Source organism: Leucopleurus acutus (assembly GCF_964270905.1).
Source record: "Leucopleurus acutus genome assembly, chromosome: 9".
NCBI classification, from domain to species: domain Eukaryota; kingdom Metazoa; phylum Chordata; class Mammalia; order Artiodactyla; family Delphinidae; genus Leucopleurus; species Leucopleurus acutus.
The window spans coordinates 76,833,550-76,854,502 of record NC_139144.1 but is presented as its reverse complement, the minus strand read 5'-3'; the positions used below and the strand labels follow the sequence as shown (position 1 = coordinate 76,854,502).

The following is a 20,953-nucleotide window of genomic DNA, read 5'->3' as shown; positions in this document are numbered from 1 at the left end:
CTTTAAATATATTTTATATATCTTAATCCCAGAAATACAGAAATAAGAAAATAGAAATAATAGAAAATAAGAAAATAGATTCCTAGATACCAAGTGTAATAATCAATTAAATAAGTATCCCAATTATAGTAATGATACAAAAGATACTTTGTAAATACCAATAATTAATATATACATATCTTAAAATATATTCTAAAACACATTACTAAGACTTATTTCTTAAGTGTCAAATAAATGGAGAGACTTTAAAACTTTCCATAAAATAATCTGAATATTGCAAAGATTACATTCTCCTCCAAGTTATTTTATAAGATTAATACAATCTTCATCAGAATTCCAAGTGGATTTTTTGGATGTGAACCACAAGAGCAGGGACTGTCTTAGTTTATGCAACAATCTCAACATCATGCACAACACCTAGCACAGAATATCCACTCAGCAGATACTTGTTGAATCAATGGATAAAATGATACTAAATTTCATTTGGAAAAAAAAAATGAGAGATTAATCAAAAACATTTGAGGAATAAGAATAATGTGTGAGAAGGTATACATTACTGGATATTAAATTATATTATACAGCTATAATAGTATGTGGCATGACAAAGAAATAGACTGACTTATCTGGAATGTTCAAGAACAGGTCCAAGTACGTGTAGCAATTTTATATATAATAAAATATGGCATTTTAATTCAGTGGAGGAAGTGCAATAAGCAATGGAGAAACCGGATATTCATTTTTTAAAAATTAGATTTCTATCTCATAAATACATCCAAATAAGTTCAAATGGATTCAACAGTTACATGTAAAAGATGAAATAATAAAAACATACATATGTGTTTACACAATATTTGGGTAGAAAGGACTTTTTAAAATGTCAAATGACAGAAACAGAAAACAAAACAAAACAAACTATGGATACTGGCAACAAATTTTTAAAAACTGAAACTTCTGATTGTCAAGAAAATAAAAAATTAACAAAACTCACTAGAAGCAAATGACAGTCACCTCATACTGCTCAGAATGGCCATCATCAAAAAATCTACAAACAATAAATGCTGGAGAGGGTGTGGAGAAAAGGGAACCTTCTTGCACAGTTGGTGGGAATGTAAATTGATACAGCCACTATGGAGAACAGTACAGAGGTTCCTTAAAAAACTAAAAATAGAACTACCATATGACCCAGCAATCTCACTACTGGGCATATACCCTGAGAAAACCGTAATTCAAAAAGAGTCATGGGGCTTCCCTGGTGGCGCAGTGGTTGAGAGTCCGCCTGCCGATGCAGGGGACGCGGGTTCGTGCCCCGGTCCGGGAAGATCCCACATGCCGCGGAGCGGCTAGGCCCGTGAGCCATGGCCGCTGAGCCTGTGCGTCCGGAGCCTGTGCTCCGTGACGGAAGAGGCCACAACAGTGAGAGGCCCGCGTACCGCAAAAAAAAAAAAAAAAAGAGCCATGTACCACAATGTTCATTGCAGTTCTATTTACAATAGCCAGGACTTGGAAGCAACCTAAGTGTTCATCAACAGATGAATGGATAAAGAAGATGTGGCACATATATACAATGGAATATTACTTAGCCATAAAAAGAAACGAAATTGAGTTATTTGTAGTGAGGTGGATGAACCTAGAGTCTGTCATATGGAGTGAAGTTAAGTCAGAAAGAGAAAAACAAATACCATATGCTAACACATATATATGGAATCTAAAAAAAAAAACCGGTTCTTATGAACTTAGGTGCAGGACAGGAATAAAGATGCAGACGTAGAGAATGGACTTGAGGACACGGGGAGTGGGAAGTGTAAGCTGGGACGACGTGAGAGAGTGGCAGGGACATATATACACTGCCAGATGTAAAATAGATAGCTAGTGGGAAGTAGCTGTATGGCACAGGGAGATCAGTTCAGTGTTTTGTGACCACCTAGAGGGGTGGGAGAGGGAGGGTGGGAGGGAGATGCAAGAGGGAGGGGATATGGGGATATATATGTATACATATACCTGATTCACTTTGTTATACAGCAGAAACTAACACACCATTGTAAAGCAATTATATCCCAATAAAGATGTTAAAAAAATTATTTTTAATTTGAAAAAAAAAAGAAACAAATGACAGGCTGAGGAAAATAGTCTCTCATAGATCAATAAGAAAGAGCAAACACACCAAAATAAAAATAGACAAAGAATATGAAAAGGCAATTTGCACCCCACAAGAAATATGCATAATACATAAAAACAGTTTAAACTCACTAGGAACCAAAAGTAATGCAAATACAAATGATAATATACTGTTTTTCACATAGCAATTTGGAAACATTTTTTAAATGATAATAAGTATTGTTAATGAGGGCTGAATTTCATACTTCAGTATCAGGAAAGTAAATTAATACATCTTTTCTGGAAGGCAACTGGAAAATCTACTAAAATTTAGCTTTTAAAGAGATGTGCATTGAAGAATTATTTATGACAGTAAAATATTGGAGGCTATCTAAATATTCAACAATGAGGAACTAATAAACTATGGTACAGCCACATGAGTCATTAAACACTAAAATGATTAGGAAGAGAAATATCTAATGATATGAAAAGGCATTCACAAAACATTAAGAGGAGAAGTAGATTTATAACATATGTAAAGTAATGATCCACCTCCCTTCATTAAGTATATATTCTCATGGGAAAAAATTGGAAAGATAAACATCAAATTTATCAATCATTATCTGATTATTTTCATAATTATAAAAGAATATACTTATGACAACAAATAAATGATAAAAAGAAAACATGCATATAAAAAATAGAACAGAGTAAACACACATGCAGGCATACACCCAGAATTTATCATAAAATACAAAGACTACTGGCTTATATACCAAAGCAAAGGCTTAAGATTCTGCCTTTGACAGGGTAAACAAGAGTGTCAAATTTTTGTTTATCTTGATACACTAGAGTCTTCTGTAAATTTTTGGCTTTATACAATTGGCTAAATGAAAAAATTTTCCATATTCAGCATAGAAAATGAAACCTATCCAATGCTCCAACTGTACGTAGTTTTTACAAAAATGTATGTATACCATACCACAGGGGTCTCCAACCCCCAGAACTAGGCCACACAGCAGGAGGTGAATGGCAGGCGAGTGAGCAAAGCTTCATCTGTATTTACAGCTGCTCCCCATCACTCGCATTACCTCTTGAGCTCCGTCTCCTGTCAGATTATCGGCAGTATTAGATTCTCATCAGAGCAAGAACCCTACTGTGAACTACGCATGCGAGGCATCTAGGTTGCACACTCCTTATAAGAATCTAATGCCTGATGATCTGAGGTGGAGCTGATGTGGTGATGCTAGCACTGGGCAGCGGCTGCAAATACAGATTATCATTAGCAGAGAGGTTTGACTGCACAGAGACCATAATAAATCAATGGCTTACAGACTCATATCAAAACTCTATCAGTGAGTGGCAAGTGACAATTAAGCTGCATCTTATGGAGTAGACTGGACATAAGCAACACACGGGTGTCACTGCCTCCCATTGCCCCCAGATGGGACCATCTAGTTGCAGGAAAACAAGCTCAGGTCTCCCACTGATCCTGCATTATGGTGAGTTGTATAATTATTTCATTATATATTACAATGTAATAATAATAGAAATAAAATGCACAATAAATGTAATGCACTTGAATAATCCTGAAACCTTCCCCCCTCCCCCCAGTCCGTGGAAAAATTGTCTTCCACGAAACTGGTCCCTGGTCCCAAAAAGGTTGGGGACCGCTGCCATACCGAGAACAGAATCTCAAAAATATTGTTATAGTATCTGTCTACCCTGAATCGTGTTTTTAGATTCAGTGCCTAATTTAAAATGTTTTGCTTTTGGTATTTTCCTTTGAGTGTTCATTGACTTATTAACTATTACCAGCAATGTCGTCACTAGAAATCTAAGCTCTATTCTTCATGTTTTGTAAGAAAACATCCTAGACTTGCTGATACAGCAGCAAAAGTAGGTTTAATCCAGAAAATGCAATAATGGAAGACACGTTAAAATAATTTTAATTTCTGAAGTAATGCTTAGAATCTAGGTATCATTTTTAAACATTAGCAAAATATTTTCCTGTGCCCTATAAAAATGAAATTGGTACTTTAAGACTTGCTTATAGCATATATAGAGAAACAAGTAAATGCAAATAATAGGAGTATTTGTGAAGGTAGGTAGAGATTGTATTTAATGATACAGTAACAGGTAACATTTATAAAGCACTTGCTATGTACCAGGATCTATTCTACATGCTTAACTTGTTTAATTCTCACAATAATTCTATGAAATATGTGCTATTATTGTCTTCATCTTACAATCAAAGAAACTGAGACAAAAAGAATTTAAATAACTTTCCCAGTATCAGACAGCTAGCAAGTGGTAAAACTAGGATTTGAACCAGATAGTTTGACTCCAGAACCCCCCATCTTATTCATAACCTTAAATAGAAAAGACAGTGTTATAATATGACCTGGCAGTTGATCAATTCAAGCATTGTGACTAGTTCAGTATCAACCTACCAAATAAAGTTACAATTTAATATCACTGTAATTTAAGATAAAGCCATTTCTCTAGGCCCCGTATCATAGACACATAATTTAAAAGGCAGAAGGGATCATAGAAACTATACACTTTCACCACATCACACTCATTAGTCACCATAGGATACTGGTTAACTACAAGAAGTAAAGAGGCACCATGTTCACACCAAGAATGAGGAAACTGGGCCCCCTCATATCTAGTTTATGTTGAAAGTACAAGATCACAGACAATTCCTAACTTACAAATCGATTTTGTTCTGAAATTTCACACGTGAGAACAGACGCATTTTGCCCTAGATACAATATCCTACCAGATATGGTGTTGGATTCCTAGGTTCGCCTTCAAAAGCACATATAATGGTAAATGCTCTTGGAGCACCTCTGTGTTCAATAGTACTGTAAAAGCCTAACCAACCTACATAACAATGTTTTTACAGAAAGAGATGGATCATCTCCTCCGTGCAGTCTTGGAAGAGAAACATAGTCCCTCCTAGCTATACCTTTGCCCTCTCCATGCACATAGTCATCTATCTACTTCTCTCCAGCAGAGTCTTGAGAGAGAGTGCCGGAGGAAGATACAGAAAGTTAACAGTTAACGTTGGGACACTGCAGTAAACCCTCAGCCACATTTAATCTCAGTGGGATTCTTGTCACTTCTATTCAGGGGCTCTCTGACCATGATTAGTCCACCTACTTCTCTCTTCACAATAACTGTAACTTCTAACTAGGCTTTCTCTTCTTTCATGACCCTGTAAATCCTTGCTACTCAAAGCATGGTGCTAGGGCAAACAGGATCTTCACCAGGGAGCTTTTAGAAATGCAGAATCTCAGGTTCCACCCAAAATCTGCATTTTAGCCAGATGGGAGGGGGAAGTGGTTGATATGCATATAAAAGTTTGAGAAACACTGTCCTTCTGTCATTAAAGGACTTAATATTTATTTTTTTGTCTAAAATTTTTTTGATATTATCATTTTTAAAAAATCAAACTAAAAAATTCCACGTGTACCACCCCCTAATACCCTCACCTTAGATTCTAGCGAAAGTCAGATGCATTCAGTGATAACGTTCCTGCTTGTCTACCTCAGTCAGAATCACCCGGGGAACTTTAGCCCCGAGCTCATCCCAGACCAATTAAGTCACATTATCTGGGGTTGGGCTGCTGGTTACTCTAAAGTAAAAATTCTCTGTTTCAAAGAAATCTAAACCCCATGATTTTCCAAACCTGGACACAGGAACTGGGTAGTACACTGTGGGGAGCACAGGAAGTACGGCATGTGTGTTATGGATGGGGGTTCTAGTAGAGGGTAGAAATATTCAGGATGTAGGGTGAGTGTAGGCAGTGTAGCATTCAAGTCCCTGCTGGGGTTAGAGAAGCAGCTAGATATGGGGGGATGTGAGAGGAAGCTGAGAAAAGAGGTCTCCATGACAGGCATCTAGAAAATTTGCTGGAGGTAGGTGACCTTAGGTGAAAGGGACAAAAGTAAGTCAAAGTGCCTAAGCCAGAGACTACCTGTGTGCAGAATTCCCCAAAACACTCTCTTAGTTAGCAGTATGCTTAAATTCAACACCTACCCAACGTGTCTGTCAAAACATAAGGGACAAAGATCTTTTGCAAGAGAGACTGTGGGACTTGAAAACTCTAACAGCCTAAGTCCTAAGACTTCTTTATGACTTTAAACTTCTTGGAGTTTAAGAAATTTAAATAATAAAAGTAGTTTGACTCAAGTTGCACTGACATTTATCTCAATTTGATGATGGAAATATGCCCAGAGCTGCCTAGGAGTCAAGAATATATTTGAGTGAATGCTTGTAAATTTCTTATCATAATAAAAGTATTGTGATAACCATATTCTCTCAGTAATCTGCCTACAGGACTCCCTTCCCTTGGCTTCCCTCTGACTGTCCTTAATTGACTTGCACACACAATTCTTCAAAGGCCAGTTTTTCCTTTATGCTGGGAGTCTTAAATGTTAAAGGCAATGTTATATCTGGCTGCTGAGTCAAATGGAGAAAAAACAAGTACACATTTAATCATGAGAGGCCATAGCTAATACGATTTAAAATTACATCAGTACTGCAGAGAGACAAACTCTTTCATGATGGCATTTCCTTTTTTTCTTAACCTTTCACAGTCAACAGCTTCTTCTTTTTTTTTTTTTTTTGGCCACACCAGCATGGCATGTGGGATCTTAGTTCCCTGACCAGGGATCAAACCCATGCCCACTGCAGTGGAAGCTCAGAGTTTTAACCACTGGACTGCCAGGAGAGTCCCAACAGCAAATCTTATAGTACTTTTTCTATCAGTTCTGAAACCAATCAAATATTCTTTATACCACAATGATCCTGGTTTAGAGGGATTAAGAACACACAGGATATCTTGAAAGTATGTCCACCTTTTACCAAAAATAGTGTTATAGCAACTTCAAGAATCCCTGCTCATTTAATGGAAATTAAAACATTACCAAGATGACACACACAGAAGAAAGAAGAAATCCCCAGAAAGAATACAATAAACACTAAGGCATTGGTATAAGTTGTTTAAAAGAATAGAGGTCTTATTATAACAGTGAAATTTTCTCCCCTTCTTTTCTTCCTGTAACAGACAGAAAGGATGAGGTAGAGAGATCAGATGCTCTGAAAAGCTACACTCATATTAATGACCACCATATAAGTTCTTAAAGACTTAGCCCCAGTTTTCAACGTTTTTACCACTTAAAACTGCACGGTGAGGCCGTGAAGCCTTTATTCTGTGACAAGGGTGAGAAACCCACAGCCTCACCACACCTGTGCCATTGCCAATGTAAATTTCCTCTCCATGCCTTCTCACCATACACATTTCAGCTGCTTTCCCCATCGGTTCTTTTCCTCACCCATTTTCTGCTGGTTATCAGAAGTTGAGCTGATGGAAATCAACTTTGCCCTTTAAACATGCTGTCAGTTCCAGACCAGTGGCCCTGGGCTCAGCTTAGATCAGGACCACCACTCAGTCCCCTCAATCCCACCCCTGGGTAATTAATACACCAAGAAAGGCTTTAAGATTCCTTTTGCTGGGATATTTTTAAGCTTGAGAAGTTTAAGAATAAGTTAGTCCTTCTCCACATCCACTCCATTCTTCTACCCTTAATTTTTTCTATATGTTTGACTCTTAGCACTGCTGGCTCTTGGGTGGATTCCACACAGTTCCTTTCCAAGTATAAGTGGGAAGAGTCCAGTTGGTTCTCCTGTCCTGCCACCTGCTCTGAACTTTCTTCAGATTTGCCCCTGAGGTGACCCTGGGAGAATCTTCAACATTCAAGCTTTTAACCTATATCTCCTGAGCAGATGGCAAAGAAGCTCAGCAGACCCAAGACTGATTACTACAGTCACCATTCTATTGAGTACCCACATACAATCATTACAAATATAGTTACATAGCAATTATAATCTGATCTAATGCAAGGGTCATAGGTTTTGGAACCAAAGAGACCTGGCTATCACTCAAATTTACCACATGCGTAACGTTGGAAAAGTTACTTATTTTCCTGCATCTCAATTTCCTTTTCTATATATTTGAGATACTAATGTCTGCTCCATGGAGTTGCTAGGAGAATGATCTAAAATAATCTGTATAAAGGGCTTAATGCTGAACCTGGAACAGATTTGGTACTCAATAAATATTAAACTATATTTTGTTTATTTTTTGATCTGTGTATACCAGACCAAAAATAAATTTTATAAATATGTTCATGTATCATCTAAATTTTCATGTTTAGGTGACTGCTTTGGTTCACATGAAACTTCTCTGCTGCTGGAATCTAGAGGAATAAATTATCTCACAAGTCAGGCTGAGCATAAAAGGGACTTAAGAATTCAGCCTCTCTCCCAGCTTCTACTCAGTTGTGCTTATGTTAACTGATGGAAGCAGCATGTGATGGAGAACATGAAGAGAAAATTTTGAGTTTCTATACAATCTTAGTTATGACATAACAATTATTTGAAATATCATTCACTTCAATCCAAGGATGACCTATTAAGAATGTTGCATTCTCGGGACTTCCTTGGTGGTGCAGTGGTTAAGAATCCGCCTGCCAATGCAGGGGACACGGGTTCGATCCCTGGACCGGGAAGATCCCACATGCCGGGGAGCAACTAAGCCCATGCACCACAACTACTGAGCCTGTGCTCTACAGCCCGCGAGCCACAAGTACTGAAGCCCACACGTCTAGAGCCCGTGCTCTGCAACAAGAGAAGCCACTGCAATGAGAAGCCCACACATCGCAACGAAGAGTAGCCCCCTCTCACGGCAACTAGAGAAAGCCCACGTGCAGCAACGAAGACTCAACACAGCCAAATAAATAAATAAATAAAATGGGTGACATAGATTAGTGGCTATATTAGTACAATACTAGAAAAATAACTCAGTGCTGAACATATATTTTTTAAAAAAAGAATGTTGTATTCTTATATGCTATGGGCAGAGTAAACCGTACTTCTATACACTGATACAAATGCAGAGAGTATACTCATTAAGGCAAACAACAAAACATTTTAAAAAATTAAGTCAAATGGAGCCAGAGCTATGGATAAAATTGTTCCCCCAAACTGGGACTTCCCTGGTTGAACATCCCAGACTGCACTTAAACACCATAAAGCCTGGGATCTTCACGCATTGAGCTCTCTTCACAATGAGGAAGACATAGGAGACTAAGAAAACATACTGCAGGAGTACCTCACTGCCATATTTTTAATTTTTGCTATTTTTTCTTGAAACAATTCAGCATGCAGATATGATTTCAAAATATTACAAACACTCATATATGTAATTGCTGAATTTTACCTAATTCTTCTCCTGACATTGTCTCCTGACTTTCTCCTGTTGAATACAGGAAGATAAAATCATCAGCAATCTCATATACCAGTAATATAATGTGATTTGGGATCATAACAGAAAATAACTTTTTAAAAGAAATTTATTTTACTGAACCCATTTTAAATTATAAATGGCCACCTGTGTTCCAGGACATCCTAGTTCCAATGCATTTTTTACTTGTCTCCACTAGAGTTTTAGTGGTTTCTTTGTATTCAGAGTTAGCCTTTTACCTGTGTATCAGATTACCCTAGTCCTTCTATAATCATAAAAATGAATATAGGGACTTCCCTGGTGACGCAGTGGTTAAGAATCCGTCTGCCAATGCAGGGGACACAGGTTTGAGCCCTGGTCCAGGAAGATCCCACATGCCACGGAGCAACTAAGCCCATGCGCCACAACTACTGAGCTTGCACTCCAGAGCCCACGAGCCACTAGTACTGAGCCCACGTGCCACAGCTACTGAAGCCTATGCACCTAGAGCCCACGCACTGCAACAAAGAGTGTCCCTTGTTCGCCGCAACTAGAGAAAGCCCACGTGCAGCAATGAAGACCCAACAAAGCCAAAAATAAATAAATAAATAAAAATGAATATAATTATTTTACCCATAATGAACTTACAGATGAGATCCTTACCCCTAAATATAATATGATTCCATAGAACATAAATCTCCAGAAAAAGCATCGCCGAAGGGCATTAATGAGTTTGGGATTTTTCTTTGAGGCCAGTTCTCTATCCCATTCTCTGCAAAAGAATACAAAGTGGGATCAGTAAGTTGCATGTGCAAGTATCTGAGTTCTCTATTTCCCTTAACATAGTTTTATTCACACAAGTACCTTCAAGGAAATTAACCCAAGTGACTAAAGAGACAAAACCTTGTGGGGACCTTCCAACACCAACGCTCAGGCAGATGTTTCGCAGAATTCAGTGCTCCGCCATATATCAATTTTCAAGGAGTTGACTTCATGAAAAGGCCACACTATATGTGTTAAAGAAAGGTTCTGGGCTTCTAAGAAGCAATGAATGCAAGAGGTGGACAAATAAAATGTGACTCTTATGAATACACATTGCTGTGCTTAGAACAAGGTGAAAAATAAATACTTAATTTTTTCCCCTTCACCTCTTGATCTTTACCCGTTTAGAATTGTAGTGGATTTTACAAAATCTAACTGTCAAACCAAAAACAAGATTAAAAGTCAGGTGGATTTTTCTGTGATTTAACATTAGAAAAACTTGTTGTTTTTAAACGTAGGGGTATGAAACAAGTATCATCAACTTTGATTTTCAAATACTAAAGTCATTCTTTACAATAAACATCTTTGGAAAATTAGAACAGAATCATATTCTATATTTTCTGGCAGGAATAGAAATTAAATAAGTCTGAAAAATGGTTGGTGTCAAATAAATGTCTTTGTTTTCTTTTAAATACTATACATTCATCAGCCGATTATATTTACATTTTTGCCACTACTTTCTGTTCATAAAAACCCTCTTTCTCTTCCCAAGTGGATAAAATATATCCCTAAATGTTACCCTCATCTTCATTTTTAAACTGTACAGAGATGAAAAGTTTCACAGGAAAGAACTATATAAAGACTTTATATTTTATCAACAGCTATTCTCATTACTATCCATCTACCATTATTAGAGGTGGTTCTAAGTTACTCCAAAGGAAGACCACACAACTGAGATTTGAGGGCAGGTTTGGCAGTCATGGGCATTGTGCATGGACACTGGCTCCCCTGAGAAGCTTACTCTCTCTCATGCCTAATTACGCTATGCCACCCATCTACCTGCTCACACTCTTCCCACTCTTCCACTCACACACAAGACTTGCCTCCCATCTATGTCATTTGGTGATTCACAACGGGGTAAGAAGCTAAATGTGGAGACAGATTCTGCCTCTCTTTCAAAGGAAGAATGAGTCAGATGAGAAAGCCAGGAAGAGAGCTGGTACATAAACCAAAGAAATGGTTTCAAGTTGGGAAGAATTGGTCAACCCTGAAGTCATGGTAGGAAGATGTCATTATATTTGACATTAAGAGACCTCTGGTGACCCTAGTCAAGGTCATTTTAGGAATATGGTAGACCCAGAAACCATATTTCAGGGAGCTGAGATGTAAAGGAAAAGAGAAGTAGAGAGACCAGGAGAGCACAGAGATATTACCTGTTGGGGGGGGGGGGGGAATGAATGAGGTAGCGATCTGAGAGGAAGGCAAAGCTGGCGAATGTTTCAGTGGATGGGACTTGAACTACTGGACCCTGAGGGAAGGAATCAGCAATGAGAGTACATGGGGTAGTTCCCACAATACCACAACAGACCCAGTAAGCATTCCAAACACCAAGAGTTGAATCATAGTGGAAGAAATTTTATACTTATCAAGTTTGTAGCTTAGCTACAATCATGGAATAGATGTGCGATCTGCATACAGGAGTAATGCACAGGGTTCAAATCCACGGCCACAAACTGAGTCAGATAGGCCAAGGTACCTCAACCACATGGTAACCACTTAGGGCCTTCGTCACATATCATCTTTGAAATCTGTGGCCAGGGTCACTTTCCAAGGGTGCAGAGATACAAAGCACTATAAGTGATATTTCACTCTTTCAAAATACTTCAGTAAATTCTAAATAACAATTTTTACAAAAAAGAAATAACAGAGTGAAGAAGAGATACCCAAAAAAAGACAAAAATAATAAAGATAAAGTTTATGGACTTATGCTGGCACAGTGTTGGATTGAAACAAAATAGGTACATTTTAAACATTGAATTGATATGGAGACACAATGAAAACTGAGGAGAAAAAACTGTTAGGCCAGATAATCCTACAAATTCAGGTTATGTCCTCTATTTGGCCATAAGTAAAACTAAATCTGGAGTATGCAGGTTTTGATTAATCTAGTCCTACTCTGATTAATCTTTCCCTCAGCATCCATTTAGAACTTAGATATTCATTAACTACTATATTATTTTGAACTTGCTGATATACCTACAATATACTATGTTTATATATTTTATCTCTGCAGAAGTGTTACAGGTTTTTACATAATGCTAGCCATTTCACATTCAATCATCATTCATTCATACAACAAATATTTACTGAGCACCTACTACAGTTAGCCCTTCATGTCTGCGGGTTCCTCATCCTCAGATTCAACCAACTGGGGATGGAAAATACTCACCAAAAAAAATTCCAGAAAGTTCCAAACAGGAAAACTTGGATTTGTCATGTGCCAGCAACAATTTACATAGCATTTACATTTTATTACGTATCATAAGTAATCTAGAGACGATTTAAAATATACAAAAGGATATGTGTAGGTTATATGCATTTTGTATACGGGACTTGAGCATCCATAGATTTTTATATCCAGGGGGAATCTAGCAAGGGACAATAGACCCTATTCCAGGCACATCACAAACTGAACAAATCAAACAAAAACAAAACAAAAAAATATATCCCTGCCCTCATGGCACGTACACACACTAAGTACTCGACATTAGGAGCTGGACCTTGAACTTGGAAATGTGAAGCTGGCTACTCCCACTAGCCTAATTCTTTGAATAAAATCAAGAAAAAGTAAGGCTGAATATCTTGTCTTGAAATTTCAAAAGAAATTCAATGAATTTCATGAAAATAAGGTAAACAAATTGCAAATATACTCAACTATTTTATTTTGGTGCAGTAAAAAGTAGCTACTTCTTTTTCCTTTTTCTGTCAACTCCCTCTCCCCTTTCCCCTTCATCTGGTATCAGACCCTGTACTGCTGGCACAAGACCCAGTCTAGCTCATTCATAGATTGTTGTTGGTCCAAGGAGTGAGCTTGTGACTCAAAAGTTTCTGGGATTTTTCACATTTGGCCACAGAGAAAGGACTCTTTCCTCTGTGGTCTATAAAAATGTGAGCAAAGAGTTCTGAGGACCCACTCCATGGAGGAAGCTGGTCTGAGAGAATAAAACCAGTCCCTGGTTCCACTGAGTCCCTAAGGCCAATTTTCTACCTAGGCCTTCACACAGGTTGACTACATGAACCAATGAATTCCCTCTTAAATAAATTCACTGGCAACCAAAAGGATTATAACCAGTACTCTTAGAAAGGGAGACTTCTTTACAACGGGAAACACTGTTCCTGGGGGGGCCAGGAGTATAGACCTGGGTTTGAACCACAGCTCAATCAATCATTAGCTGGAAAATTACATCATCTCTCTGAGCCTCAGTTTGCTCTTCTGTAAGAAAGAGATAATGATGCTTTCCTTCCAGAGTGGCTGAGAGGAGATATTACACCTGGCATTCAACATATACTCAAAAATATGAAATTTTTACATTTCTTTGACATCCAACAGCCTTTACCCTAAGATTTCCGAGTATGTACATTTGTATTCACACATTAAGATTTTGGAGGCAAATGTACACAACTTGCTTCATAAAGATATGATTCCAGTCTTCACAGAATCCACGTAATAGTCTTCAAAGACAGGTAGTTTCTCAGAATTCAAATATGTGTTTTTCCAAAAAAGGTCCTATCTCAGGAAAATGGTTTTTCTTCTTTCATCCTTTCATTGTTTAATTCTTAACTAATCAAGACTTCATCAAGAAAACAGGATGTTCCTATTATAAGTATGCCATTTTAAGAATTAAACCCTCTAATGTCAGTTCTCTAGTCTCTAAATAATATTAATTTCTCTCTTCAATAAACAATGTGTATGAACATACCTTTCCAATTTTTCAGATAGATTGTCAGCAGAATCAGAAGAAGAGATATGGTATATGTCTGACAATTCCAGGCGCTGTCTGTACCCTTTCCTCAAAATTGGTCTGGTCCAGCTAAAATAAAGAGAGGAGAGACAGATATAAATGTTAACTTGATTTGATCTCCAATGTAGACTTGGAATCAGATACAGTTTCAAATTTTATAGCATGTGGAAAATGGTGGTAGTGCATAAATACGAGAATAAAATAAGTCAACTTATATAAGTGCCAGGGAGTCATATCTTACAGAACACAACTATATAAAACAACATCACCTCTGAACTGATGTGACTATAGCTTTGTCTAAAAGGATGGGGGATGACGGTAGAATCATCATCTTTCCCAGAGGGAAAAAAACAAACTGCTAACCATTCTATACTAAAAGTATTCTTCAAGAAAAAAAAAGAAGAAAATTCCCCAAAATAACCAGATACTAGGAGTTTATAGTTTGCTGAAGTCCACTCTCTACCACTTCAAATACAAAATGATCTGTGAATAAGAAGACAGACCCTCAAACAACACCCTTATATAATTTTGTTAACCATAGCTCACAGTACTCAGCAATGAGCTATTTGTTGAATGAACTGACTGTAGCTGGAGTATCAATTTGTTGACTTAATCATCACCGCTGAATGAGGGTGGGGATCATAATTTTATGTTTTGTCTCCTCACCCCATAGCAGTTACGCACATCTGCCCTCTAGGCATCTAATAAATAACAATTTATGATGGAAGCTAGGGAAGCTGGCATAGTAAATACTTATGCAGGATACTCCAGTTATTTTCAAATATATTGTTTCTAACTACTGTGAATAAGGAAAAATAATCATCACAGAGATAAGAAAATCTAAAAAGAAGTCAAAGACAAGGGAAAACAAAGAGGAAGGAGAGAGGGGCAGGAGAATTGTAAAACAAAGAAATCACGTACAAAGAGAAACTTCTAAATGAAATTTGAGCAAATGAGACCTTTCTCATGTGAAATTTCATATATTTATTTTGTTAACATCTTTATTGGAGTATAATTGCTTTACAATGGTGTGTTAGTTTCTGCTTTATAACAAAGTGAATCAGCTGTACATATACATATATCCCCACATCTCCTCCCTCTTGTGTCTCCCTCCCACCCTCCCTACCCCACCCCTCTAGGTGGTCACAAAGCACCGAGCTGTGCTATGTGTCATATATGTATTAAAGAAAGGAATTGAACTTGGAATCAGTGATTCCCAACATATGCTTTTACCCTTACCATCTTTCTTTGCTTCAGAGAGTCCTAAAATTTGGTGTCATTGAGACATTGGTAATACATCAAAATTCATGTTACCCACCAAAAATCAATAGGGAGTGTTTTAGCAGTATCTGAGAAGCAAAATAAACTTATACTAGGAAAATTATTCTAGCAAAGCCATTCAGAATAAAAAGAGGAAATGCTATGCCAAATGCATAGCATTTTGACATTGTTTCAGGGCAAAACTTTGCAGAAGGCTCTCATGTCCACCTTCACCACTCCCACCCCAAGAGTCCAGATTCTTGTTTACACTTCCCTTGTCTCCACCTTCTTCAGTCAGCCACTGCCCTGTGTTCCTGATGTCTCCACAACTTGTCCTTCCTTAAAATTTACCTGAATTAAGACCCAGCTCAAGGACTTTGCTGGTGGTCCAGCAGTTAAGACTTCACCCTCCCAATGCAGAGGGCCCAGGTTCGATCTCTGGTCAGGGAACTAGACCCCACATGCCGCAACTAAAGACCCTGCATACTGCAATTAAAGATCCAGCGTGCCACAACTAAGACCCGGCACAGCCAAATACATAAATAAATATTTTTAAAAAAAGACCCTGCTCAAAGGCTCAGTAGTTTCACCAACCATTTCTGACCAAGATATCAACGAGTGACAATGGTTTAATATGGCAGTTTCTTCCATTAACTTGCAATATTTTTATCTTAACAAGAGCCTTCAAACTTCAGCAAAGGATGATAATTGTTTTATCTTTATTGCCCAGTGTGATCCATGGGCAATTTCTCCTGGAGAGCAAGAATGAAAATAGTTAAGGACAGTCTGAACACAGCAGTTAAAGAAGTGCTGTGATCATGCAGCATCTGCATTGGGCATCGTCTGTGAGAGTGCTGGCACACCTGCCTGGCACTCACAATCTAGTAGCCAACATAAGCACTTTGGAAGCACATTTGCCAATACAGGGGGCAGTAAGGGTGTGAAAAATCTGGGACAGCAATTTCGGATATAAACTCCATTCTGTTGGTTATAAGCCTTTGTAAACTTAAGAAGTGAAAAGGTGAAGCAAGTGTTTACTACTAATAAAAAAATTATGTGTATATAGCACTTTCACAAACACTAGCATATTGTGATTTTCATTGGAAAGTCTTGATAGGTAGGTAGAACAAGAAGAGATCATTGCCCTACTATGAGGATAAAGAAATGGAGGCTCAAAGATGTTAAATTTGTCCGTTACTAAATGCCACAAACTAGATTTTTACCACATTCTTCTCATGTTATTTCTTCCTTTACCGTGTTCAGCTCTTATGTTTAGGAAAATTAAACTTGGTGGGTTATTCTAGACATAGTGCTGGAACGTGGGTCTGGAAGCAGGGAGACCAGAAGCTAGCAGACTGCAGGCAGTAGTGTGGTGTCGTGTACTGACAAATCTTTAACCATGCCTTCTCCAGGAAAACAAAAAACAGAAAGTGACTTATGGTATTTGCCAATTTCTGTGGTGTAAATACTCCCACCATGACCAGTTTCAAGTCACCAAATGTGAAGTCACTGAACACAGAGTTGGGAAGAGAAACACAGCTGCATATTATAAGATAGTGTGATTACCATTCAGATACAATCAACATAACCTCAATACATAGATAATAATTATGTAGTGATAACTTTTCAATTATTACCTTTGTTTTAATATAATTTATTTAATTGTAAGTGTAAATCAATTAATTTTTAATACTAGTTGTACTTAACAACCAGCTCACAAAGTTCCTGAAAATTTAATAATCAGCTCAGCCAGAAAGGGCCAACAGCAATAGATCACTGACTGCCAGATGGTTGACAGACTCAGAACAAGGGTAATAGCACTGAGAATGGAAAGGAAGGGGCCTATGGAAAATTTAGAAGAGAAAAATATACTCCATGTATTAATAAACCTTTCATTTTCAGTATGTTTGAAATTGTTAAAATATGAAACTAAATTTATAAATAAAGAGAAGTTCACTATCTGTAAATATTGCAATACCAAAGACATTTTCAGGAAATTTAAAAACAAATCTTTTCTTTCTTTTAAAAAGTAAATAAACAGGGGCTTCCTTGGTGGCGCAGTGGTTGATAGTCCGCCTGCTGATGCAGGGGACACGGGTTCGTGCCCCGGTCCGGGAAGATCCCACATGGTGCGGAGTGGCTGGGCCCGTGGGCCATGGCCGCTGAGCCTGCGCGTCCGGAGCCTGTGCTCCGCAACGGGCGAGGCCACAACAGTGAGAGGCCCACGCAAGGAAAAAAAAAAAAAAAAAAACTAAATAAACATACATCTTTTGGTCCATATCTAAGACCTGATCACCGTTTCCATTAATGAGTTTCTAGATCATTTTTAAAATACTTTAAGTAACACCTACATTTATAAAAAGCTTCCTGCGTTATCCATGCTCATTTTAATATATATGTTATACCAAGGCATCTAGTTTTGATTATCAAGAGTTCCACAGCCCAGCATCATCAAATCAAACATTCAGTAGTATTAAAAGTTAGCCATTTATAATTATTAATATAATTTAGTGTTTCTGACAGATTTACTACAGTAAACCTATATTTGTAATCTGAAATAGAAACAACTTAAGGTAAATTATGAAAACTAAAATCAATTAACCTTAGGCTGCCTGGCAATCACCAGAGTTATCTGAAAGAATTTATTTCGTGAGATTAAACCTAAAAGAAAATTGAATGAAATTTCTGCCCCATCAAGGAGGTCTCCATGACTACCTCAAGCCAGTCACAGAAATACAAAAAAAAACCCAAAACAAACAAAAAACTCCCCAGGTATCTACACTTAGACATTCATTGAAATATTAGTTACTGTAAAACTCCAGCCACCGCTTTTTTTGAATGAGCTTGAGTATGTTAAACATACTTGGATAGAATTTAGAAATGACAACTCAGGATTTCTACTTCAGCATTTCTTCCATTAAATATTAATGAGTACCCAGGTGTTTCATTAGCAAGGCAGGTACACCTGGAATAACCAAAAGCAATAAACACTATTCTTCCTCCTTATCCTCAAATTTGCTCTCACCCACCCTTCCTCTCACCTCTAACTGACCTTACCCTTCTCCTTCATTCATAACCTGTCACTGTATATTGAAAATGGCCTTATAAATTGATCTACTTAGAAACTGTGACAGTTTCCAAAATTCTCGTTATTTCTAACAGAAACTAGCTAATCATTAATTACAAGGTAGCAGACAGAGATCCTTAAGATATATAGTTCTTTATATCCTAAAGTTTTGGGACTTCCCTGGAAGCGCAGTGGTTAAGAATCCACCCACCAATGCAGGGGACATGGGTTCGAGCCCTGGTCCGCGAAGATCCCACATGCTGTGGAGCAACTAAGCCCGTCTGCCACAACTACTGAGCCCGCGAGCCACAACTACTGAAGCCCGCGTGCCTAGAGCCCATGCTCTGCAACAAGAGAAGCCACCGCTCACAGCAACGAGAGAAAGCCCGCATGCAGCAATGAAGACCCAATGCAGCAAAAAATAATAATAACAATAAATAAATAAATTTATTATATATATATATATATATATATATATATATATATATATATATATCCTGAAGTTTTCAATGAACTTAAAAAAAGTCTGGTACCCAGACACACTGTGCACTTAACGATAAGAGTCTTCAGGTTTTATTAAGGAAAAATGCTATCACTTGATTTTTTTTTAATACATACACATACATACACACCATGAAACTGTATTTAGTTTCTTAGGACAAAATTTCCGATTTCTACATAAATTTAGAGTGACTTGTAATTCCTTATGATGAAAAGAATTTTCCAATTATAGACACTATTAAAGCTTTGATTTTCATGAAACCTATCCCCGTAAAACCACATAATTAAAGCTTATAATCATTTTTCCATTTGACATTTGGCTTTTATTAATCCAACAGAGGCATCTGACATTTTCATCTGCTAGAATTTAAGATGAAGGGCAGGTATCAGATCTTTTCAGTTTCAGATGATTTTGTTTGTATAAAACAATCATGCCTCCACATTATTTAACATTACTTTTGATTTAACTAGCCAGATAAAATGAAATGAAATAGCAAATTCAAACCCATGGTTGCATGACACATCTCCTAAATACTGACAAACGGATACACTCAAATGACTCAGCCTTTTTCCTTTTTGCATGAAATAACACTTGAGGAACTAAGTAGAAATTACTCTAAACTGCTTAGTATGGACAAAATTAAATACGCTAGAGGTTTTCTCATCATCCAATATATTTACCATGAGTTTGAAATAGCCCAAATAAGCTGGATAGTCCTAACTAAAGAAAACGGTGAAGTTCAGGCTGAGGAAAGAGGGGGAATCATTTGAACAGACCGTAACAACAAATCTCAAATTCCTGCAGCATACTCTGCCGGTTTGCTTTAGGTTTTTTGATAAATGGCTATGATGGGAAGAGTTGATTTGAGACCAGAAGTCATTTCATCCCTAAAAGGATGTTTCTTTTCTAATTCACATAAATAACACTTCAAATGTCACAGTTATTTTATCAACTTAGATCTGGTGTTATCTTATAGTTGGATATGTTTTTTCTCAATGAATTTTAGTAAAAATAAAACTTGAGAAAGTAGTGGCATCTAGCTCTCAAAAGTCCTGTATAAAACTTGTAGGCTTCAAGAATGCACCCCAAAGTCACAGCACTGGGGTGAGGGTCAAGTCGGTGAGTCTCTGTCCTCTCATCCCACAAGGTAATTAAACAGGGTTTGCTGCTTACCCATAAAATGGTAAATTTATAATAAATAACCACTTTAGTCAGCTCAATCACCTTTTTGCTTGCTAAAGATGAGCTATTTTTGTGTTTGAGAGTTAATTTCTCATGAGGCTCCTAGTTTACCAAGAGAACAGTAGAAGTTCTTTTTCTTTCTGTAGATGAGTAAACAGTAAATGTAGTCAATGAATTTTAGAAGATTTGGAAAGATAATTATTTGCTGCTCAACAAAACACTACAAACCAATTCTGAAAAACCTTCCGGAGGCCCAGAAATTAAAACCATAACATAAATTACTTTAACTTCATGCTTAATGAACCTAAACATTAAATAGGAAATCGATCTGCCCATTTTAAAAGATGCTCCCAAATATAAATGTATTTGGAATGTAAGCATATTAAGAAAACTTCAGGAAAGATATTTTCTTTTTTGCTTATCTATATTCACTAATGTTTAACTATGAGCATGTATAACTTTGGAAATAAGGAGGAAGTTCTTTTTAATTAAAGAAGAAGTTACATATTATAATTAGTACTTGCTATGGCTAGCTATGCACATAAACTTTCTAGTCAAATATGTTTTAACTCCATGATTTTCATATAATGCTCACTATTAATTTTCATTTCCCATAAAGCTGCTTTCTTTTCTTTCCTAATATGATTGTCTGAGGTAAAACTTTATAATGAAGACTACAAAACTCCAGTCACCTAACTTCTACTGCAAATCTGTTACTGGAAAAACTGAATTAGTGATTTTAAGAAAACTCTAGGTATTAACTGTCATTT

General features: G+C 37.2%; 1 protein-coding gene across 1 annotated transcript in view; it reads right to left on the bottom strand.

Moving 5' to 3' along the window:
- CFTR (CF transmembrane conductance regulator) overlaps nt 1-20,953 on the bottom strand; it is a gene marked incomplete at its 5' end in the record, with an annotated part of 203,826 nt that overhangs the window by 151,414 nt on the left and 31,459 nt on the right. Inside the window, 2 exons of the mRNA XM_082846837.1 lie at nt 10,052-10,160; nt 14,131-14,241. Of these exons, the coding sequence (XP_082702963.1) occupies nt 10,052-10,160; nt 14,131-14,241 (220 nt within the window). The remainder of the gene's footprint in view (nt 1-10,051; nt 10,161-14,130; nt 14,242-20,953) is intronic.